The sequence below is a fragment of the Microtus pennsylvanicus genome, chromosome 9 (genome assembly GCF_037038515.1).
Source record: "Microtus pennsylvanicus isolate mMicPen1 chromosome 9, mMicPen1.hap1, whole genome shotgun sequence".
Lineage (NCBI taxonomy): Eukaryota > Metazoa > Chordata > Mammalia > Rodentia > Cricetidae > Microtus > Microtus pennsylvanicus.
The window spans coordinates 113,361,438-113,385,720 of NC_134587.1; the positions used below are offsets into that span (position 1 = coordinate 113,361,438).

Here is a 24,283-nt window from a genome sequence, read left to right on the forward strand (position 1 = left end):
TAAGTAAATAAATTATTAAAAACATCGATAACAACAAAAATCTCTGGAAGTACCCAGAAAGAAATGACAATAGATTTGCAGGGATTTCTGGGCAGTTTAAGGTGGTATGGGAGAGAAATTTGATCATCTGATCCACAATTTTCAATGGTTTATTTATTTATTTGTTTTTGTCATTGTTAGAATTTTACTGATTTGGGCAGTTTGGTAATTTTTATTTATTTATTGGAGGGGTCTGTCCTGGAGGACAAAGAACAACTTGCTGGAGTTTGTTCTTTCCTTTCATCATGAATGTTCTGAGGACCAAACTCAGGTTGTCAGGCTACAAGCGCCTTTACTTGCAGAGCCTTATTGCCATCCCAGTCCTGTTTTTTTTTTTTTTTTTGTTTCAACTATTTTGGAAAGATTTGTTGTTTTACTTCGCATGTATGGGTGTGTCACTGTATGTATGTATATATGTTCACTGCATGTGAATAGAGCAGATGGTTTGACATCCTTAACCACCACGGGAACAAAAACTGTAACTACCTGGAGGTTTCATCTTATTCCATCCATAATGGCCCAGATGAAAGAAAGAAATGATAGCGCATGCCTCTGAGGATGTGGGGAAAGAGGAACACTTATTCATTGCTGGTGGGAGTGTAAACTGGTACAGCCACTACTGAATCAGTGAGGAGGCTTCTCAGGGTTGAAAATAGATATACCTCTGAATCCAGCTCTACAACTCTTGGACATACATACAAAGAGCCTCACCTGCATCAGCACACCAATGTTCACTGCTTTTCTCTCCAGAAAGTGGAAACAGTTTAGATGTTTATCAAGAGAGGAAGGGATAATGGAAATATAATCCATTTATACAATGGGATATTATTCAGCTGTGAAAACAAAATGTAATTATAAAATTTGCAGGTAAATAATGGATTGAAAAAAATCCTACTAAGTGAGGTGACCAAGACCAAAATAGACAAATAATGTGTTTTTTCCCACTTTATACATGGATGCTATCTTTAAATGTGTTTCATTTAGGATATAAACAGAGGTCAGTTATCTACGAAGGGGTTGGTAGGGTACGGGCTCTTAAAAAAACAGAAAATTGAATAAAGTGTTACAACAGGATAAGGGAAGATTCAATGGAGGAGGTAGGTGGGTGGGCAAAGTAAAGGAAGGTATATGGGAAGTGTGGTCGTTTGAATAAGAATGGCCCCCATATAATTTTATATGGCTAATATAATTTTATATAATATTTTATATAATATAATTTTATATTTGACATCAGGAAGTGGCATTTTTGAAAGGATTAGGAGGTATAGTCTTATTGGAGTAGGTGCAGCTTTGTTAGAGGAAGTGTGTCACTGGGGGTCCAGACCCAGTGACTCTCTATTCCTGCTCCATGCTGGTGTAGATGTAGAACTTTCAGCTCCTCCAGCACCATGTCTGCCTGCATGCCACCATGCTTCCCACCATACCGATAATGGACTAAGCCTCTGAAAGTGTAAGCAAGCTGCAATTAAATGCTTTCTTTTATAAGAGTTGTTATGGTTATGGTGTCTTTATACAGCAATAGAATATTGGCTAAAACAGCAAGGTTGAAAAGCTCTATTGATACCTGGAACTCTAGAAGTTTCCTGAAATATGCACATATATAAAATGTTTAAAGATGGTTACTATGTGATGGGGAAGACAGTACTCCAGTTAGATATCATATGCTATAAAATCAAATTTCCAGGACTAGGAATATGCTACATCTTATTGAGTTGTTCCTAAAGAAGTCACATAGTACACCACCCAAATATCATATGTTATTACTTATGCTGTTGTTAAACCTTTACAACCTGACAGTAAGGCCTAATTTCTAAAGATACTGTTCACTTAAGTCTCCATTTGCTTATGTCATCAAACGTGAATAAATTGAGAATTTGAACTAAATTGAATAAATTTGAACTAATTTATAATAAATTTGAACTAAATTTGAACTAATTTGAATAAATTGAGACATCAGTACTACTGACTAGTGAGGGTTCTGTTAGGAGCTATCACAACTGCCGACTTCATATTCTCCTGGCCACATAGGACCTAGTTTTAACAGCCTTTTGCATGAGGGGTAAGAAATCAGCAGCCTGTGTTGAAGGCTGTCTACAGCCTTCTGTGTGCAAATGCTGAGCCCACCTGCCTGACCCCCACGCTGGCTACTCTAAAATCAGAAACTGGGTCTGTTTACTCATGTAGTGGTTAAAAACTAGCTCCATTTCAAACTGAGTGTCAAACTAAGTTGTGTGAAAAAAGAAAAACATTGGAGTCTCAGCCTAAGGATTATTAACCACAGGATGTCTGGACTACAACCCTAAGTCATGACCCTCAGCATTTGAGTCTCGATAGCAATCTAAAGGGAAGACTGATCCCAGAGCCACCTGGATCATTTCTCAAAATTGTTCCATACTGTATAATTGTTATTTTAAAATATTAGCCAGATGCTCATTCTGCTTCTGTAATCTCACTTATCCTTGCTTGCTCTAAAAAACAAGAACAGGATAATTTCTCACATAGCAAAAATACCCCAGGAGTACAGACAGTTGAGATTTGTGCCTTTAAAAACTCCATCAAGCCTTCCCCTTTTGTAGCAGCTCTCAGATAGTCAAAGAAGATGCTTGTGGCAATGTTACTATAAATAAACTTGCATTGTTTTTCAGTCTTTTAACTTAAAGGAAGTTTTGTCTGCTGGTCTCCCTCTGCAGCACGTGTCTGCTGGTCTCACTGAGGGTCACACATGGATGATGGGTGCAAGGGCCAACTGTCCGAGGGTGACAGAGCAAGACTGCCATAAGTGATACCTGGAGGGCCAGGGGACTGCAGAGGAATAGAGAGACCCTAGAGGGCATGATTCTGCTGCGGCAAGGGATAATGGTCCCTGGGGCCTTGATTGCTTGTTTTGCATGTGTCTGAAGAGTAACAACTTGTTTACTTCTCAGGAAGGCCAGTCCCTGTGGGTCTGGAGGGGGAAAACCTTTTCAAAAAGAATACAATGAAACATTTAGGTAGAAGTCTCCCAAAGCCTGCTTAACAAACATCCTAGAAAACTGCTGAGAGGGTTTAAGAGTAAATGGATCCACAACATCATAATTAAATTTACCTTAATTTTACCAGTTGTAGTCAAAAGAAAAAATAAAACTTTGAGAAAATATAGTGGAGAGCTCTGTCTCTGTGGAGGGAATGAAAAGAGAGGGACCACAGAAGGTAGAATGGTCTGGTTTCCTTTTTCAGGTACTTGAGGCCCTCCTGTCTTCCTCATCCCCTGCCCCCACCCCCTAGACCCCTCCCACCACACCTGCTCAGATAAACTTGCTGGTCTCCTCCCACAGACTCTCCAGAGTGGATCTACCCACACTGGACCAGAAGTTAGGCGTTGGGGATGTAACACCCTCATATGAGCCTTGTGCATGAGGGTGCCACTGCCATCTCCAGCCATGGGAGTCCTGGCTTGCTTGCTAGTGCTATGCATAGTGGTTGGGACCAGAGCTGCCTCCCAACCTCCTAGCACAGAGCAGAGACTTGTGAGGAAACTACCAGGTATGGACTGACTCAATGTGCCTGGCTGAAGGGTGGGATACATGTGGGATGATGATGGTGGCCGTCAGAAGCTTTGGGAATGGCAGATAGCCCCTGAGTGAGTAGGGGATGTCAGGGTGAGTAGCACCATGGGGAGCAGTGAGTTCGGTTCTTCTCCCGAATCTATAGATTGCTATGTGTCAGTGTATGAGGTATCTTTTTTTTTGTGTGTGGTTTTTCGAGACAGGGTTTCTCTGTGGTTTTGGAGCCTGTCCTGTAACTAGCTCTTGTATACCAGGCTGGTCTCGAACTCACAGAGATCCGCCTGCCTCTGCCTCCCGAGTGCTGGGATTAAAGGCGTGCGCCACCACCGCCCAGCTTGTATGAGGTATCTTGAGTCTCAGGATCACTACCCAAGTGTAAGGCACCCAATAGAATGGATCACTGTGACAGGGAGCCTCAGACTTCTCAGCTTAAGCAGTCAGAGTGCCACTTGCTGGGTTTCCATGATTCCCATTGTTGACAAAAACTGCCTGTTGTTGGTTTCTAGCTCCATTTTGAACTGAGGACAGTTCTTGCTCATCTTAAGCCAAAATGAAGGCTAGAGTTTGGGGGTAGGCAGGAGGACTCCAGCCAAAGCTCAGCTTTTGTCACCCAGTGTCTCACATGATATGTTGAGAGCTTCCACTCCTCTCTTTGCCGGTAGGTGTCTTGCGGGGTGCTCTTTCAGAGGCATACCTCTGTAGACCACACTCTGGGAGGTGAGAGGCACTTGTCCCAGGATCGCAGCTCAGCTAAACAGACTGGCTGGCCAGCAAAGTCTGATGGGACACTGAATTCCATCAAACAAAGCCAGAGTCTGAGGCTTTACCTCCCCGAGGTAAATATGTGTACTGGCTCTTCCTAACCTCTGCCCCCTGCCCACTGTGCCTGGGTATGGTGTGGCAATGCAGGCCAATGGCCTGATGGTGCCGCACAGTACACGGTGAGCTGTTTCCCCACTGGAGCAGATGTCCCAACAGTCACTCCTTTAAACCTTGGCTTTTGTACCCTGGTGGCACAGCTCGGCCTCCTCTCCTCCACCCAGTTGACGGCAGCTCAGCTCAGCCTCCCAGGAAGGTGCAGGTGGGGGCAAGTACCTCAAGTACCTTTCTAACTCAGCAGCTGGGCTCTCCTGGAACTTTTTCCTTTTTTTTTCCTGAGACAGCTGTGGAGCCTATCTTGAAGCTAGCTCTTTTAGATCAAGTTTGGCTTGAACTCACAAAAATTTACCTGCCTCTGCCTCCCAAGTTCTGGGATTAAAGGCATGAGCCACCACTGCCTGGCCTGGAACTTTTTTTTGGTGAATGGAAGTGGACTGGAAGGTTGAGTGTGCATGCCATTCAGCTGGTATGACAGCAGTTGTCAGGAAATCAGCACTCTCTTTGAGCCTCGGCTTGCATATTAGTGCTTCCTTCCCCAGGAGCCAAATGGCCAGTGACAGAAACCATATTAATTTTAGGATAAGATATTATTCCCTGTGTCTGATGTCAGTGATCTTAGGTCCAGAGGAAAGCATGAACCCTCTCTGTGCTCCAGGCAATGAAGGTGGATTGGTGAAAATGCAGCAGCCCTGCCCCACCCAGGGAGTTTACAAGCCAATAAACTTCATCCTATTCCTTAACTAGATGGGCCTGGCAATGAAAACACAAAGACATGGCTGACTCTCTCTGGGAACGTAAATCACCAAGCAGGAGCTGGCTGGACCTAAGGGTTCTGGAGCAGGGCTAGGCCGCAACCACACTGGCCACCCCTGGTAGGCAGGGCAATCTGGGTTCTGGGTTCTCAATAGGGGTAGAGAGTAGCCTGCAGTGGTTTTCAAGTATCCTAATTAATTTTCCATTAATACAGTTCCTCATGTTATGGTAACCTCTGACCATCAAATTATTTTTATTGCTACTTCTTAACTGTAATTTTGCTAGTGTTATGAATTGTAATCTAAAATATCTGTGTTTTCGAAGGTCTCAAGGCTGATGGGGGTGTGAGGGCTCCATTAGACCATGATCTGATACTCTGTCCTCAGCATATACCATATACTGTGTTGTCTCAAGCCACATCCCACACTGTGTTTCCCTTATTACCTGCGGAACTCACAACACAAGCTCCTATAGGCCCTGTGACACTGGAATGGGATCACAGTGTTGGATTTGCTGTTGCCTGAGCCCAAATGTATCTGGGCTGTGCTGGCTCCTAGTGGACAGGATAGGTAGATAGATCAAATGTCAGCTCAGCTGATTCAGGGCCATTTCCCTTCCCCACCTCATACATCCAGGCATTTGTCTCTCCATCCTGTGGAATGCTGTGTCTTTCCCCAGTCACTCTCCTGATGAGAGTACTTGTGTGAATAGCTTGACCTTTTGTCTTGCCCAGACTAAATCACAACTGTTTTGGGTAATGGTTGCCCTGAGGCCACTGACTAGACAGTTCTTGGTCTTCTTTGGTGCCTCAGGAAGCTTCCAGCGTTGGATTGCCTCCATAGGACATGGCAGCAGGAGAATTAGAGGTCAGGATAGAAGATTCCTTACTGTGAGGCCCACTCAGGGACAAACAAAATCTGTCTGGCTCCATGGGACACAAGCTTCGTGGATACTTTTGAGGACAGTCTCTCCGGCTGTTGGAATCTTGGTGGGATGACTCTGGGATGGGCAGAACTGGTACTGGTTTAGTTTGAATGGACATTTGGGCATTGAATGTAGGCTATGCATCTGCAGAATGGCAAGTGACATGTTAATCAGTCCATCTGAATCTAAGGAAGGAGGTCTGACCAGCAGGACTACCTGCCCCTGTCCTGGAGCCTGAGCCCATCTGTGCCTGTGATGGTCATTGTTAGGTCCTAGCAGGGAAATCTGGGTGTGATAACCAGCTGGTGGTGTGTCCCTAGGTGTGAGGCCTTTGGGTCTCCTCATGAGCTGGGCACCATCTGGGTAGGGGAGAAGTGTATGGCTACCTGTGTCTAACCACCCAAGAACTCCAGTTTCTTAACTCTCAGGATGGGTGGCTGTCTCCACTTGACTGTGATTCTAGCTCCAGTTGGCTCACATCCCCTAGCCAAACCATGGTCCTCATTTGTGAAATGGAAACCCCAGGTGTAGGAGTTTAAAGCTTCAGACATTCCAGGCAGGTGCTGTACCATAGAGCTTCCCCCAACCTTCTTGACATTTTCAGATCTTTCAGCTACTAGGAGTGCTGCTGTGTGTCAGGGCACACAGATGTGAGTCCATTCCACCTTGATTAGAGGTCAGAGAGTTTGGGCTTGTTTTGCTTTTTCAAAGTTGTTGACAACAAGTGACTACAAAACAAGTGGTCCTGACCTAGAGTGGTTAATTGGTATTTTAAGTACAGAGGTGTATCAGCTTCATCTTGACCAAAGATCAGAGGTGCTCTGTTTGTTTTACCTTGTTGATGAAGTCTGTTGTCTCCTCCTTTACCTCTTTGGAGTGGGGTATGAAAAGATATATGGAAAATAAAGGGGTGGCTCAGTATTCACTAAATTTCCCTCCTAATGCAGTTCTGTGTTTTATCTTTTATTTCTCTCTCATCTCTGTTTCTCTTTGCTTAATAATTCTAATCATCACGCTCCTACCCTCTAATGTGTGAATCCAATCTAGGCTGGTCCTAAGCAGCTGTGTCTCTTCCATATCATCCCTGGAAGACAGCTTCCTCCTCCAGGACAGAGACAGAAACCTTAACACACACCACTAACAGAGTTGAGGTACTGACACCCCTGGGCTCTTACTAAAATAGTCTGCCTACTCCTGGTTTGAACATTGTCTGGCAGAACCCCAAGCCCCAGGAGCACGCCTCTCACTTGCCTGCCATAGCTTTGCTAGTTTGCAAAGCAAAGTATGGGCCTTCAGCATGCTACTTTGAAGAATCTGTTTCACAGCTTTCCATTTCATCCACAGAGGCCCCAGGCCCTGGGCCTAACCAGCAAGAGCAAGTGGTCTTTGGCTGCGGGGACACCATGGAGCTGTTCTGCTCTGTGCCTAGAGGTGCCGGCACAGGCTGCACTGTCTGGTCTAAGGATGACACAGAGCTGATAGCTTCCCACCGCATCCTGGTGGGGCCCCAGAGGTTACAAGTGCTGAACATCTCCCATGACGATGCCGGGGTCTACATGTGCCAGCAGCAGCTCACTCAGGATGTCCTGTGCCGCTTCACTGTGCATGTGACAGGTAAGTTCTTGGTGGCTGGGGCTGACAACTGTGTTGAGCAGCTGCATAGCTAGGGAGGTCAGGGCAGTCCTAGGCAGCATGGTTCCAGGATCCCTGGCTCAAGAGTGTTGCTGGCTTAGTTCCCCACATCACAGGGGGGTGCCCCCAATTCTGTGCTATTTGAATGAATGGCCTTGCAAAGGCAGGGAGCAGTGATCCCTAAAGATGGAGAGCAGTGTACTCTCAAAATAGGGAGCAGCAGGTCTCTGGATGTAGGAGTGTCACAGGACCACTGCTTGCTTATAACTATTGCAGATGCTCCATCCTCAGGAGATGAAGAAGATGGTGAGAACGTGGCTGAAGACACAGGTAAGATCAGAGCCTAGGCACACTGACCTGGTCAGTATCAGGCTGCTTCCTTCCTGTAGTCTTGTTGTTTAGGGGCACTGCTACAGGTAGACAGTGCCCCCAGGGGCAGTGAGGAGGCAGGGCTACTCTGCAGGGGTTTTGGTAAGTTCTGGTGGGAAGGAATATGAGTAAACCAGGCAAGGAGCTCAGGTTGCCACTGACGAGGACATAGATCCAGGGATTCATGTTGTCTGGGTTTCTTTCCTGCCTGGTTCCCACAATCATTAAGTCCCAAAGAAATCAAACAGAGGTCTACATTAGTTATAAATTGATTGGCCCATTAGCCCAGGCTTCTTATTAACTCATAACTTATATTAGTCCATTATTCTTATCTGTGTTAGCTACATGGCTCAGTACCATTTACAGAGAGGCATTCACATCTTGCTTCTTCTGTGGCAGGGCCAGGATGGCAGAAAGAGCTTTCCACTTCCCAGAATTCTGTTCTCATTGACCCACCTCTACTTCCTGTCCAGTTGTCCTGCCTATACTTCCTTCCTGGCTACTGGCCAATCAGCATTTTATTAAAATACAAGTGACAGGGTAGAAACCATTGTCTGACAGCAGATTCACAGGCCTAGTGGCTGTTGCTGCAGACCAGCAGGAGGGGAGCAGTGCCATGCTGAGGCATACATTGTAAAGGGGGCATCATAGATTGGGTGTGAGTATATGAGGGCACATGGCAGTGCCCATGGTATGGCCTAGAACCATTGCGGGAGAGAGAGAGGAAGATAGATAGATAGATAGATAGATAGATAGATAGATAGATAGAGAGAGGTACCATCTGTAGTACAACGTGTACTATTATACTGCACCTGTATTGTGGAGCCTGCACTAAAGGACCATCCATGAGCCAGGCAAGAACCTGAAGATTTAACACACAAAGACACACAGAGACATGGGTCATCCTTGAAACAAGAATGTCCCTTTATTGTGTACCAGAACCACTTATATATGGCTCATTAACTGATAGCCATGCCCCAGGCAAACCCACCAGAAACCACTCTCCTTCCATCAGGAACTCCTGAGGGTCTCATGCTCAGAGCAGCTACAAACACAGTAAAAACAAGTTGTTTTGCTCAGACAGAGCAGCTGCAAGCATAACAAGTTGTTTACAGGAAATTCAGGGTCTGGGCAGAGAGAGAGAGAGAGAGAGAGAGAGAGAGAGAGGGAGAGAGGGAGAGGGAGGGAGAACATCATGGGTCCAGACATGTTATGCGGAGTGGTTATGACTCTGAGACTAGGTTGGTGTTAACTGAGTCCTCAGACCACCTAGAACCTTCTGGGGTAGAGTGCACAAGGGTCTGAGAGGAATCAGAGAGACAAACTTAATGAGAAAACAGGGTAATGAGTCTTATGAGTGTGTGCGGGTGAAGAGAGCAGGTATAGGGACTTGTTTGAGGTTTCACAACCCTCATAAAAATGGACTTAGATTCTAGGACGGAAGCCAAAAAAAGGTAGTAGTCCTGAGAAGTGGGTCAGTTTCTCATTCTCCCTTTCAACTTTGGCTATCAGGTTGTTCAAAGCAGAATTTCTAACCCAGTTGGTCTCTAGCTTCTGCCCCAACAATTACCAATGTGTTTGTAATTTCCTGTTTTCTTCTGTCATCCTGGACTTCCCAGGTTGTATTTAGTGTTTTTGCACCATAAACACTTAGGTAAGGTGCCTGAAGGGTCACTTTCTTGACCTTACCTGGCATTGGGCACCATAAAGTTGCTGTAGTGTCCCATTGTGGCACTCTTCTCTCAAGCCTACTGGCCAAATTTGGAGCCTGGGTGGGCAATTCAGAGCTAGGAGGGACACCTCTCCAGTGTCTGCACACTTTTCTCCTATTTCACATGTCAGTTCCTCCTCCCAGAGATGCATAGGGCCCTCTGATTGAGTCACTGTGGAAGACCCTGCCCCGGCCTTTGTTCTCTGTTTTGGAAATTTGTTGCCTCCCTCAGCTTCCTCATGAGTCCAAACATATGGCATCCTGTTGCTGGTTGTTTTTGTTCTACTCTTTGGGAGCCCACCGCCCAGCTCCCAAATAAACACACGGACACATATTACTTATGATTGTATGACCTTGACGTGGCTTATTTCTAGCCAACTTTTCTTAACTTACATTATCCCATCTACACTTTGCTTCTGGGGTTTTATCTTTCTCTATTCTATAAACCTTTCTTCTTACTTTGTGGCTGACTGTGTAGCTGGGTGACTGGGTCTTTGCATCCTCCTCTTTCTTTTCTTGTTCCTTCTTAAACTTTCTCCTTCTCTTTATCCTCTCTGCCTGCGAGCCCTGCCTATTTCCCTCTCTTGCCCTGGTCATTTAGCTCTTTATTAGACCAGACAGAGTAACACAGCTTCACCAAGTTAAGCAAATACAACATAAAAAAGTGAAACACATCTTTGCATCATGAAACAATTGTTCCACAACATATAAAGATGTAACACATCTTAAATTGATAGTCCACCACAGCATCCTCCACCCACCCAAGAGGAAGGAGGGAATTCAGTGGAGGGGAAGCATGACCTGAAGGGTACCTGCCTTCACTGGGCACTATACAGGCTGACTCAGGTTTGGTGTACTGGTGGAATGACCTGGCCTAGTTGCTTCCCAGGATCTACATCCTACTGGGTTCTACTTCCTGGGTCCCTATACCTGTGAGCCTGCCTCAGATGGAGAGAAGAGAATAGCCCAAGACTGAGAGTGGGACAGCTGTGGATGCAGTGTTCAGACAAAGCAAAGGAGTCTCAATACAGATGAGGGATGAAGCTTGAGGGTGTGCTGGCAGGGGAGCTTTGCAAAGGGTGTACTGATCATGCTGTTATGAGCATTTCTGCCATCAGGGGCCCCTTACTGGACTCGGCCAGACCGTATGGATATGAAATTGCTGGCTGTGCCAGCCACCAGCACGGTACGCTTCCACTGTGCAGCTGCTGGCAACCCCACCCCCTCCATCTCCTGGCTGAAGAATGGCAAGGAATTCCGAGGGGAGCATCGCATGGGGGGCATCAAGGTAAGTCTGGAAAAGGGGCACAGATAGGTAGGGCCTGGATTCAGAGGGTATAGCCCATATCATTTGTCATAGACCAGCCTCGACAAAAATACCTCTTGCCAGGGTAGGGGCATGAGATTTTAGAAATAGAAGTAAAGTGAAAAGTAATAAAACTGAAACCATAGAAAAGTACCAGGAGGGCATTCCAGTGAATACTGAAATTTTCCCTGTTTAGTTTTCCTTATATGTTTATATCCAAATACAAAAGGAGAAGAAGGCAACAAAAGTCTTCCTTAACTTGATACGAACTACAGGTACAACAGTTAATTACTTTAACATTTTGAGGTATCAAGTCATTAGCTTTTTGTTGTTTAAGTAGCGAAGCCACTCTAGACCAAGTATCCTGAAAGCAGTCACTTCCTAGGTAACCTTATATTACAAAAGAAAGAGCAGAAGTATGTTTGCATAGCCTAACTATCTGTCAGGATGAAAACAGGCTCACATTTTTGGGCATCCACAGTCACTCACCTACTAACTTTACCTGCAGCTTAGGCACCGGCACTGGAGCCTGGTCATGGAAAGTGTGGTGCCTTCTGATAGTGGCTACTATACCTGCGTGGTTCAGAACAAGTTTGGGAGCATCCAGCAGACTTACACACTGGATGTACTGGGTAAGAGCCAGGCTGGGTGACTAAAGCAGGTCAGCCTCAGGCCATTGGACCCACTGCACCAACTGTCTGTGTCTTACAGAGCGCTTCCCATATCGGCCCATTTTGCAGGCTGGGCTGCCAGAAAACCAGACAGCCACCCTAGGAAGTGATGTAGAGTTCCACTGCAAGGTGTACAGTGATGCCCAACCACACATCCAGTGGCTGAAGCATGTTGAGGTGAATGGCAGCAAGACAGGCCCGGATGGCAAGCCCTATGTCATCGTACTCAAGGTGGGCTCTGTTGTTGGCAGCTGGTTGGGTGGATGGGTTAGCTGGAAGTGCCTTGCCCTGGTCCTTAAGTCCCTCTTCGGCTGAGGAATACCTTGGGACTGGGACCCACGTGTTGGGGTTTCTGGGAATGGGCACCTGAGTCTCAGAACTCATCACCTGTTCTGAGCTCCAGGCAGGCTCTGTGTTACTTGTGCCCTCCCGTAGGACTTGTTTCCCTGTTTGCTCTGAGGCTTGGGCCTACAGAAGGCTTCTCTGGGTGATAGCTGTGGTGGCTCAGGGGGATGTCTGCTGTACTAGTACCCTCTGACATCAGAGTACTGGCTGTCCACTCTCCAGCTGCCTTCACTGTAGCACTAGCTCCACCCTGCCTTGACGGACTCTTCCTGCCTCCCTCTGCCTGTAGCTTTGCTTCATAGCCTCAGGTGGGGGCCGAGAGAGAGAGAGAGAGAGAGAGAGAGAGAGAGAGAGAGAGAGAGTTGGGCTTTGCAACACAGGAAAGAGAGACTTGGAGGTCTGATGGAGAGAACAGGTTTTGGCAGGAGTTGGTATCCTGGCTTTGAGAGAGACCACTAGGACCATGTCCAGTGTAGCTCCCACTGTGGGTGTGTGGTTTCGTGAGCACAGGCTGATGTGATATGACCCTTGGGATGAAGATTTGAAGAGTATGGGTTCCCTTTCTCTCTCTCTCTCTCTCTCTCTCTCTCTCTCTCTCTCTCTCTGTATGTGGTTTTCTCTCTTTGTCTGTGTTTCTCTCTGTGTGTGTGCTCTCTTTCTCTGTGTGTGTGTTTCTCTCTCTTTGTCTGTGTGTTTCTCTCTCTTTGTCTGTCTATGTGTTTCTCTCTCTCTCTCTCTCTCTCTCTCTCTCTCTCTCTCTCTCTGTGTGTGTGTGTGTGTGTGTGTGTGTGTGTGTGTAGGGAGAGTGGACATGAAGGAGGCCAGTCTTTGAAACCACTCCCACCACTGCCATTATGTGCCTCGCTTCAGGCAGCTTTCCAATGCTTCCTCCCCCAACCCATTCTTTGGCATCTCCGTTGCCCTGTCTTGTCCTCATTGTCTTCTAGAGATATCCTGGATCAGTGACAATCTGAAGGAAGATACACACCTTTATCTTTCAGTGTGTCAGAATGGGATGGGGCAAGTACATTTGTTGAGCCATCAATTTCATAAGCATGGCTGAGAAGGCATTTTGGTGGTATGTTCACAGTCCTCAAGTAGGTGATAACTGACCCACCTCTGACTCATCTTCTGTTTCTGATGCCTTGATAATACTGGTAGCTCCCAGCCAGCACTGACTTCCTACCTCCTTCAAAGCCCCTCAGGTCTGTGCTGTTCTCTTGCTTAGAAGTTTTCAGAACCTTCCAGGGGCTGAGCCCTGTGCTGCTTCAGAACATCGACTTTCCACCATTCTCTGGCTGACACTGATTTCCTCTGGTTTTCTCTCCATACATCTGTCTGCCCATCTTTTTTTTTCTGTACTAACCCTGCATGTTGCTTCTTTGTGGTACCATGCTGCCCAAGTGCCCGATGCTTGCCTTGGGACAGGGAACTATCCACCAACAGAGGGACTGGTTTCAGGCTCCGTGCCTTGGTTCAGCATCCATTGCAGTGGTAGAGCTGTAGTTGTCAAGGTGGTAGCAGAGGCGGCATTTTCCTTGAAGCCTGTCTGATCATCTCCATGTGGACTGTGCTGTGGTACCCAAAGGGACGTGCTGGTGCTTGCATATTGATTTCTGTTCTCTCTTTGTAGACATCAGGCATTAACACAAGCAACAAGGAGCTAGAAGTTCTGTCTTTGCGCAATATCACCTTTGAGGACTCAGGGGAGTACACCTGTCTGGCAGGCAATTATTTCGGATTTTCCCATCACTCTGCATGGCTGGAGGTACTGCCAGGTATTTGCTGCAGCTGCTGCTGCTGGTGCTGGTGCTCCATCTGCCCTCTTATGGTGCGAGCTCAGAACATAACAAAGCTGCCAGGGACATGGACAGCAGGGTGCACTGTGACTTACTGCAGTCCATCCTGTGGTAACCACCCTGGCCTTGTGCTTGGTATGGGAGTGTCACCCTGCCTCGTCTTGATCTTGCAAAGGCCTCCCCCACAATCCTCTAGTTGGATTTCCATAGTCTAGCCTTGAGGCTCTGGGATCTCCTGGGAGCCTTGGTGGTGGTGTGGATGCTTCTGGCTCTGCCAGGCTTCTCTCCTGAGTCTGGTCCCTGCTGACTCATAGATGTTTTGGACTACCAATGTGAGTTGGGGATGTAGGTCACCAAACTCTGAGTATCCCAGTAGCTTTGCTCCCCAACAGGTACCTAGAGCTCAGGGCAATGGGAAGTCCCACAAGGCTGGATGAGGCATCAACATTTATGTCTTTGCAGCTGAGAGAGAGCTGGCAGAGAGTAGTGCGGCTGGCAGGTTATCTGCAGGCACCATCAGCTTCTGGGTGGGCTTCTCCATCTTAATCTTGACTGCAACTGTGACACTCTGCTACCTGCGTAGAGTCTCAAGAAAGAACCTGAGGTCTCCCAATGTTGACAATAGCTTCTGCTTCACACCTGAGCAACAGGTAACTTAAAGTAGATAACAAGTTTTGATCTCTCTGTTGTACCTTGAACCTCCTAAAGTCCCAGCAGTACCTGAGGCCTGCTTGGTACTCATTTCTCTGCAGTCAGATGAGCTGACCCTTCCCTATTCCTATTCTCCACATGGATCCCACATTACTCAAAACAACTTTGAGTCTTCAGTAACCACTGTTTGAGCATCCCTCTTCTTGGCCCTACATACTGCCTCACATGGACTTGACCTTGCTACTCCTGGAAGTTACACCACCTCAACCCTTTCCCAATGCCCAGCATCCATTGTCTGGCACCAACCTATCCCTAATGATCCAAGCAGGTGACCTCCATGAACTCTGATATACCCTTGGTCCACATCGTCCACCCAGTTTCAAGAGAACATACTGTAATGGCCAGTCTTTCTGAGCTTGAGCTGCCAGCCGACCCAAAGTGGGAAATATCTAGAACTCGGTCAGTGCTGGTGGGGTTTTATGTATACTTGGAGGAGGTTCTGTGGCTGGGGGCTAGATGGCTACCAGGCAGAGGTCTGTTGGAGGTGGGGTCCGGGGTGAGACTTGGGTTACTCTGTCTTCATGAGCAAGAGCCCAATTGCCAGCTATGGATGCAGTGGCACAGGGCCATGAGGGCTGGGGGTCCTGGGCACATACTCACTGCCTCTGCTTCTTCGGACAGGCTGACACTTGGTAATTCTCTAGGAGAAGGCTGCTTTGGCCAGGTTTTTATGGCAGAGGCTGTTGGCTTTAACATGGACAACACTGACAAGCCTGTCACTGTGGCTGTGAAAATGCTGAAAGGTGAGGAGGGAGAGAAGTAGCACAGGGCAGTGGGGGCTGCAGGGCCACCACCTGACATTCCCACTTTCAACACAGATGATGCCAGTGACCAGGACTTGTTGGACCTGGTGTCTGAGATGGAGATGATGAAAGCTATTGGCAAGCACAAGAACATTATCAACCTGCTGGGGGCCTGCACACAGGGTGGTAAGTACAGCAGGTGGGTGGACAGTTAGATGGGGGCCCCTGAGTCACACAACATCTCCGAGGTATCTGTGCTTCCAGGGCCATTGTATGTGCTGATGGAGTATGCCGCCAAGGGTAACCTCCGGGAGTTCCTGCGGGCACAAAGGCCCCTAAGCATGGAATACTATGGTGCCTCCAGGCTGCCAGAAAAACAGCTTACCCGCAAAGATCTAGTGTCCTGTGCCTATCAGGTGGCCAGAGGTATGGAGTACCTGGCTTCTCAGAAGGTGAGCAGAGCTGGGGCACAGACGAGGTAGGGTCTTCCTGAGTGGAAGAGTGGATATCAAGCTTGCTTAGGCTAGGGAGGTGTCAGTTTAGCACAGGTTCCTTTCATGCCTCCTCAGTGTATTCACAGAGACTTGGCTGCCAGAAACGTGTTGGTGACTGAGGACAATGTGATGAAGATTGCAGATTTTGGCCTGGCCCGTGATGTGCACAATCTGGAATGCTACAAGAAGACCACATATGTGAGCCCCATTACAGGGTGGTTGGGGTGCTGTGCTCCACCAGGGAACACCTGACAGCCAACAACTCTCCCTCTGCCTAGGGCCGGCTACCTGTGAAGTGGACGGCACCAGAGTCCCTGTTTGACGGAGTCTACACCCACCAGAGTGATGTGTATGTGTCCTAACATAGGATGGGGATAGCAAGACCCAAGTCACACCTATCACAGCCTTTAGGCTGTAGACAACAGCATAGCCCTGCCATGTCTCTCATCCACACACTCCTCCTTGCCCATTGGTAACCTGTCCTGTTGTAAAACTGTTAGAGTAATTGACCAGGAATAACAGGCCTCTGCCCTCACTCCCATACAGGTGGTCCTTTGGAGTCCTGCTCTGGGAGATCTTTACACTGGGGGGCACACCATATCCCGGCATCCCAGTGGAAGAGCTTTTCAAACTATTGAAAGATGGCTACCGCATGCACAAGCCTGCCAACTGCACACATGACCTGTGAGCAAAGCATTCCTTGTGCACTCCTCTAACTAGTCCCTGGGAATGGCTGGTTTCCTACCAGGGCTCCTGATAGGAGGCTGGTAGCCTTGGGTGAGGTAGGGATGGACAACAGGCCAAGAAACCACAGTCATATTTGCCACAGGTATGGGATCATGCGGGAATGTTGGCATGCAGTGCCTTCACAGAGGCCCACCTTCAAGCTTCTGGTAGAGGATTTAGATGGCATCCTCACTGTGACATCAACCCACGTAAGTACCACTCAGTCCTGCCCTCTCTGCCTTCTCTGATTCCTGGGCGGGATGCTCCTCCAAGTTCCAGTAATGGGGTTGGCCTTCAAGGGCCAGCCTGAACATAGATGGCCGTGGGATCAAGGGGATGCAAACTAACATAGTCCTATGACCTTTTCTACCAACAGGTATACCTGGACCTATCAGTGCCTTTTGAGCAGAGCTTGCCAGGTGATGAGGATACCAGGAGCCCCAGTTCCTTAGAGATAACTGTTCACCCACAACCTGCTACCCCCAACCCAACCCAGGAATTGGAGGCCTCAGACATGATGGGCCAAGAATCCCATAGACCAAGCCCCAGTTAATGTTTATGTATATAAAATGTATGGAGTATTTACAAGTTGTATTTGCTGTAGGGTTAACACTTCTTATGTGACACTTCCTCGTTTTATAGTATTGACTATTATGTTTCAAACGTAGTAAGAAAAAGCAGTGAACTTACTCTTGTTATTTTTTTGTACTGTTACTGAGCCCTTGACTTTGGTGGCTGTCTCTTGCCTATAAGCTAGCAGTGCCAGGACAGTGTCTCAGGGTAACTTTTCTTGGATCCTAGCATGTGGTTTGTCAGCCCACATTGGCAGAAGTAGTTTTGTTAATGCAAACAACTTACTTTCCAAAAAATAAAGAGATAACCAGTTCTGATTCACACCTGTGCCACTTACCTTCCATTCTGGCATCTGCACAGCCACATCCTCACTCTCTGTGGGGACTGGTTATGAGATTTGTCTCTGTGGGGGTAGAGATAATAACTGGTGAGGAATCTTAGCTGTTGACTGGTCCCTAGTACAAAGTGCTGGATTCAGGCCCTAGGAGGACTAATTGTCTTACCTTTTCCTTCCCAGTGTGAGGGCAGCTGGGCTTGGACATGCTTGTCTGTGACCCAAACTACCTCTCAGAACATCAGGGTTACCAGTTTAGAAGTTCCAAAGAGAGGATTTAAGAGAGTTAGTGTCCTTAGGAGGGTACCATGGGGGTGTGAAGGACGTACTCTGAGACTGCCTTGCCAGAGGAGGGATCCTATGAGGACACAGGATGCTCAGATATATGTAGTAACTTCTGTGGGAAGGAAAGTAGGCAAAATCCCTGGTTTAAACAGTATACACTGATAGGGAATGCCTTTAATCCCAACACTTGGTCTATGAGACCAGTCTGGTCTACACAACAAGTTCTAGGACAACCAGATCTATGTAGGGAAGAAGCTGTAGGTCTGGATGTTTGTTGGTTCCCCCACAGCAACCAAACAAGGGGCACCAGACAGCTTCATACCAAGGACTCAGAGCCATGAAGATACCTGGTGACAGTGAACAGGCAGGAGGAAGTAGTTAAAGAGCCTGAGCCTCCTACTCCAATCTCCCCAAGTCCTATTGATGTTAGGTTCCTTCTACTGTGTCTAGTTTCCTCTGGTCGAGAGGAGTTTCTCTACCCAGATGCCTTGCCTTTTGGACATGGGTTGTGATAACGATAGTCGATTTTCTTGTTTGTTCTGAGTAGTACTGAGAATAGGCTGGTTCCCAGTCTGACACTCCTGCTTACTAACATTGGCCTGTGGCTGGCCATCATCCTGGGTTGGCTATGGAGGCTCAACTGGTTGTGTCTATCTTACCCTCAGTGGTTAAAGTACCTACTGTAGCAATTTGCCAAAAAGGCAATCTATAATCTGTGGGCATGTGGCATTTTCCTGATACCTAGGACTGCCTTGATTGTCTTCCACATATAACTTTGTACAGGGTCCCTAGTTGTTATGATCCAGCTGCCCTCACTCCCCCTCCCCCGACCCACAGGGGAACTTCCTTGTGGTCTGTAATTGACAAAGATGTTTGTGTTCTTTCTTGCCGGTGGGTCTCCACAGAAGGAATAGAGGTATAAAAAGTTGCTGGGCAAAATAAAGGTTGCTGTTCTTGCACCTGAAAAGAAGCCTCTGTGTCTCAATCCCAGCACCCCCCCCACACCAGTCTTGGCTATCCAGGCTGCGCTGGCTGCAGCAGGTGGATTTCCACTGAGATCTAGAAAGTGGGGATTCATGATCGGGGTTCCTCAGTCTGAGGAGCGTATTGGGGAAGGTAAAGTGTTTTTATTTTTCAACCCAAGAGATAACTCTGAGGAACATCCCCCAAGAGATAAGCAAGTATAAAGAGGCAGGAGGGTGAATTGAAAGGCCTCAAAAAATGACTGAAACTCTTAAAGCAACAAGGCACAGAAGTAACAAGGAAGACAGCCAAAGATTTTGTACAGGAGGGGGTTTAAATGTTCCAGACTGGGAACAAACCAAGTCAGATTAAAAGTAGTATGTGTCTCTTCATCCCCAGAGATGCTCTGAGGGATGCCCTCTGGAAGACTGGCCAGTAGGAAAGAAATAAAGAGGAGGCAGGAGGATGAATTGAGGGCCTCAAAAGATGGAATGTGTAGAGATATATGTTATTGTGTTGATTGTGTTGTCTTTTGTGTTCTGGGCTGGAGAAAGACATTTGATTCTGGGAACTGCTAAGAAAGGTATTTTGACTTTAAAATACAGGCCTAAGGATTTGATGCTTTGGAAAAGAGGTTCTGCTTTTGTCTCCACAGAGGATGAGAACCTGTGGATTCAATGCACATTTATGTGGTTTAAATCACCGAGAACCCCTGAAATGTTGATGTAAAATACTCCCAAGAACGCAGCACCCCCGCTCAGCAGGAAGTAGCCAGATAGGTTGACGACGCCCAAATTCCCTAAAAAATTGATAAAGTGGGGCCCCTTCAAATGGTTCCGGAGCAGGAGCAGTGACCCTGATTCCCCGAGTTCTGCTCCACTCCATGCAGCAGTTTGGATCCAGAGTGAGTGTGGCTGGGGCCAGAAGGCAGCTGGAGAAGAGCTTTGCCACCACAGCCACTGCCGGACTTGCTCTCTCACAGACTGTGCAGATGGCTGAGACTGTCAACCAGCTTGCTGAAAGAGTCAGCAATGCTTTGGACATTCAAAATTCAATTGGGCATATTGACCTTGAACCAACAAGTAGCTCTGGTTCAGGAGCAAGTGGACTATCTTTGGACTTTTCAACAGTTGTGAGTTACTCATGGCACTGTATTGCATGCTTCTGCTACTGTTATGGAATTCAACCGTCATATGAGAAGGGTTTGGAATGCTGCTTTTGTTAATTTTACCACCCAGTTAGTGCATGCTAGATGGTTGCAGTGCTGGTCTAGCTCCTTGGCACTGTCAGTCCTGGGGACACTTGGTTTAGGGCTGTGTCTAGGTAGCCACGGATGGGCAATACTTTGGGAGCAGAATGCTACCTAAAACAGGGACTATTAGAGGGCTATTCCCCATGATACACAAGGTATTATAAAATAAAATGGGGGAGTTGTTATGATCCAGCTGCCCTCACTCCCCCTGACCCACAGGGGAACTTCCTTGTGGTCTGTAATTGACAAGGATGTTTGTGTTCTTTCTGGCCAGTGAGTCTCCACAGAAGGAATAGAGGTATAAAAGGTTGCTGGGCAAAATACAGGTTGCTGTGCTTCCACCTGAAAAGAAGCCTCTGTGTCTCAATCCCGGCACCCCTCGCCAGTCTAGGCTATCCAGGCTGCGCTGGCTGCAGCACCAGTGCCTGGGGTTCTGAGCATTTGGTCTATCACCACTGTCACCCAAACCCTGCTCTGAGCCTGGGGAGAGAGTACATTGGGGCAGGGCATTGTCAGCATGGTGTGTGGAGTGGGGTTCATAATGGGAGAAGGACTATGCATACATGTGCATCTACTGTCAGGGTCACAGGTATAATTTATGACATCTCTTTTTATTAATTGTTACATACATGTGTATATATTGCTATATATACACAGTTATATATTGCTAACTGTAAACCAGTCATTCTGTATAGCTAGCAAGTATGGTTTCAGGACTGGCTATTTGATAATGGATATCCAACTTGTATGCTCTTCCTTGGGCTCAGAAAGTTCTATAAAAAGATGAAGGAGGTTCCTAAGTCTCAGGCACTAAACCATGGCTGGGAAAACTGAAACTGACAAGATTAATAAGGCCCTTCCCCTCCCAAGGTTATATAGGTGCTGAGCAGGATAGCTGAAGCGGTGAGTCACGCAGAGATACTCAGGCTTCTGATTTTCATGAATCACCATTTTAATATGAGCCTTGGTGATGCTGTTGCATTTAAGTCATCCATATTATTGTAAGTAATCCCTTACCTGTACTCCTGTTAATTAACTTCAATTAATTTGAGGGACTAGGTTTTGCACTGTCTTCCCTGGGAGGCAGTCAGGTAGTGAAGAGGGGAACTGGTAAATGATACCAATGGTCAATTTCTAGATTCCTTTTGATTTTCTATCCAGATACATTGCAGGAGGGCCATGTTACCATCAGCACAGATACAAAAGCATAGTGGGCTTTTTCCTCCACCAGCAGGCTTCCTCTCCATGTTGTTTGGTTCAGTCCAGATAGATATGTTCAAGGTTAGTCCTGAAGATGTTTACCTGAACCTGCAGGTGGTCATAACTCTTGTGAGTTAACTATGGCTGTGTCATGTCCAAAAGACATTTCACAGCATGTCCCCTCATCCTCAGTCACAATATTCAGGACCTATTTCTATATAATACTCTCTGAGTCTTGTAAGTCAACTATTGCTGTGTCATGTCCAAAAGACAACATTTCACAGCAAGTCCCCCATCCACAGTCACAATATTCAGGACCTATTTCTATAATACTCTCTAAGTCTATGGCGAGTGGCTTTTCTTCATGCCCCATACAGAACTTAATATTCATGGTCACTTTAGCATTTTGAGGATTCAAGGCTGTGCATTTATGGCTACCTACTACAGAAAGAAGAACCTCTGACCAAGACTGAGAACTGAAGAGATCTATTTGTAGAAATAGAAATATCTACAAAGCAGTTACTACTAGCATAATCGTAAAGGGCTGTGACCCTTCCAGCCATGGTCTTCTGATCAGGTACTGTGTGCCGTACTAATTTTTTGTAGTGCAGATCAGAAGGAAACTAATTATACACTAACTCTCATGCCACTGTTGCACCAGCGATTTTTTTCTTGCCTTTTAATGAAAAGTTTTAATAATGAGATCTTATTTGTTAATTTTTTGTCTCATTTCCTATCAGATGAGGGTCCTATTCAGAAAACCCTTACCTGTGCTTAGAAGTGGGATTATTTTCTCTACCATGTTATCCCGACCTGTGGGATATGAACGGGGGTCCCTGATAAACCTAGTGGAGAGGAATGAAAGGAGACAAGAGACACGAAATGATGGCAAGACGGGATTTCTGAAGCTGTTCTTTTTATTCCCTCTTAGAGGCTGTTATATAGCAAATGGGCAAAGGGGGGGGGAGAGGTGTCAGGAAACTGGTCTGCTGGAATTCAGGTCTGGAGATGTCCCTAGCTGATAAGTAAATACTGAGGGTCTGCAACTGTTGATTAACAAAAGAAAATGCTAACTGATTCCAGAGCCTGGTACCTTCAGATCTCTGTTAGGAGATAAGAGGCCAGGTTGATTTCCTAGACCCTGCAGAGATGATAGAGGTAAATATTTTTCTTAACTTGTGAGCTCAAAATGCACATCTTGAAATACAGGTCCCCCCCCCCCTGTGTCCTTTGGCATTTTCAGAGTATCAGGTCTCATCTGACATCCATGACTCATTTGTTACAGAGTCTGTGTGGTAGAAGATAAGGGACAGAGTTTCATTTTCTGTATACTGAAAACAGGTTTTCACAACCATGATATCTGAGACAGTATCTTCAAATGCAAACATGTATATAATGAAACACAAATATATATGCAACATTACACTAGGTACTCGCGAGAGCATTTTGCTTATCAAATGTAATAAGCGGTCAAGCTCTGACCACTCAGAGGAAGGCATGGCAACCACTTGCATTAGAATAAATTTACTTCCTAATGTGAACAAAGGATCCCACTTACAAACCACATTACATGAGAAACAGCAGCACCACAACCACATGAAGATTCTTTGGGAAGCCGGGTAGAGCTGGTGGCAAATGCTTGTAATCCTTGCAAGGAGGAGGCAGAGGGGAGGCCTACCAGGTGTTCAAGGGCAACTTCTGCTATAGAGCAAAGCAGAGAGCAACTTGTGCTGTGAGAGATTCTTAAAGTGCCAACGGGCTCAGTAACTCTCACTTTCCTATGCTGAGCAGCAACTTGTGCTATGAGAGATTCTTAAAGTGCCAACGGGCTCAGTAACTTTCACTTTCCTATGCTGAGCAGTAGGCTAGAAAGCTTGGTAGCTTGTAGAAACTGCTGGAACCAACACCATTGCTTGTTCTCTTGGTCAAATGCACTGACAAAAACAAAAACAAAGCACTCTCTCCAAACCTCATCTCCCACTCCATTTTGCTCTATTCTTTTGAGGCTGGAGCCCTAGATGGGGCTGGCCTCAAATTCTTGCATCTGTTTTGTCAGCCTCTGCAGGGCTGGGATGCAAGGGAGGAATTGCATCCAGTCACCTCTGAATCTTCACAGAGGACATCTCACCCTCATGAGAACATGGGCTGTGAGGAGTCACCAGACTCTGAGGAGATGGTGGTCTGCCAGCTGTGAGACCCACCAGTCAGAGGCCCAGAGTCAGGTCTCCATGGCCTCGGGGCTACTCTCACCATGCTGAATTTCACAGACCTCCTCCTCCACTGCCTCAGCAGTTCCTCGGCAGCTCTTTTAACAGTCTCTAGTGTGCACATGCTCAGCATTCCAGACCAAATGCACATGTTGAGGGGCGGGGATAAAACACTTCCTCCCTAGTTTCTCATTGGGCCAGAGTACCTCTGGGGTGGGCTTAAACCTCATGTTATTTATAGTGGATGTGTTTTGTGTGGCTCTATTTGGAGGCTGGCACTTTCTGGTGGGATGTAGTGTTGGTGGGAAGGATCTGGAGCATCTTAAGGGGGAGAATCATTAAGGAGTATCTGAACACTGGGGGTCTGCACATTTGCAGGCCTCTGGCTCCACACAAGAAAAGTGAGACACTCTGGCCTTCCTGGCCTACTCCTGGCTGACAAGGGAGGGCCTTGTGGCCAGCACTGCACACCTACCATCCCACAGTTCTTGCTCTGTTTTTCTTCACCTCCTCTCACCTCATCTCATTTCTCCCAGCCTCACAATACCTGGACCACAAAACCTCTTTGGCCATGTCTGGGAGGCTACCATATAGCTCTGCTTTCTTACAAAGAGGAGAGAATTAAAATTAAAAGTAGCTAGTCACCCTCTCAACATCTTACTGCTTCTTGTATATGATAGGTTACCCTAAGCAAGTCAAGTCCACACATAGGTAGAATAGACTTTGCTACTACTCTGCAGAACTGGCCAAGATGTATTGTGTCTAGTCCCAGTGAGGAACTGGTACCTGATGTTGATTTTGTACCAGGTCATCAACTTGGTG

General features: G+C 46.8%; 1 protein-coding gene across 1 annotated transcript; it reads left to right on the forward strand.

Annotated features, from left to right (window-relative positions):
- The first annotated feature begins 3,458 nt into the window (after window positions 1–3,458).
- Window positions 3,459–17,165, forward strand: LOC142856955 (fibroblast growth factor receptor 3-like). The gene is given in 18 exon segments (XM_075984588.1): window positions 3,459–3,561; window positions 7,485–7,754; window positions 8,049–8,102; window positions 10,971–11,140; window positions 11,667–11,790; window positions 11,870–12,060; window positions 13,808–13,952; window positions 14,436–14,587; window positions 14,878–15,083; window positions 15,306–15,427; window positions 15,503–15,613; window positions 15,692–15,879; window positions 15,997–16,119; window positions 16,200–16,270; window positions 16,468–16,605; window positions 16,751–16,856; window positions 17,024–17,103; window positions 17,105–17,165. Coding segments are annotated over 18 exon segments (2,415 nt in total).
- The last annotated feature ends 7,118 nt before the right edge of the window (window positions 17,166–24,283 follow it).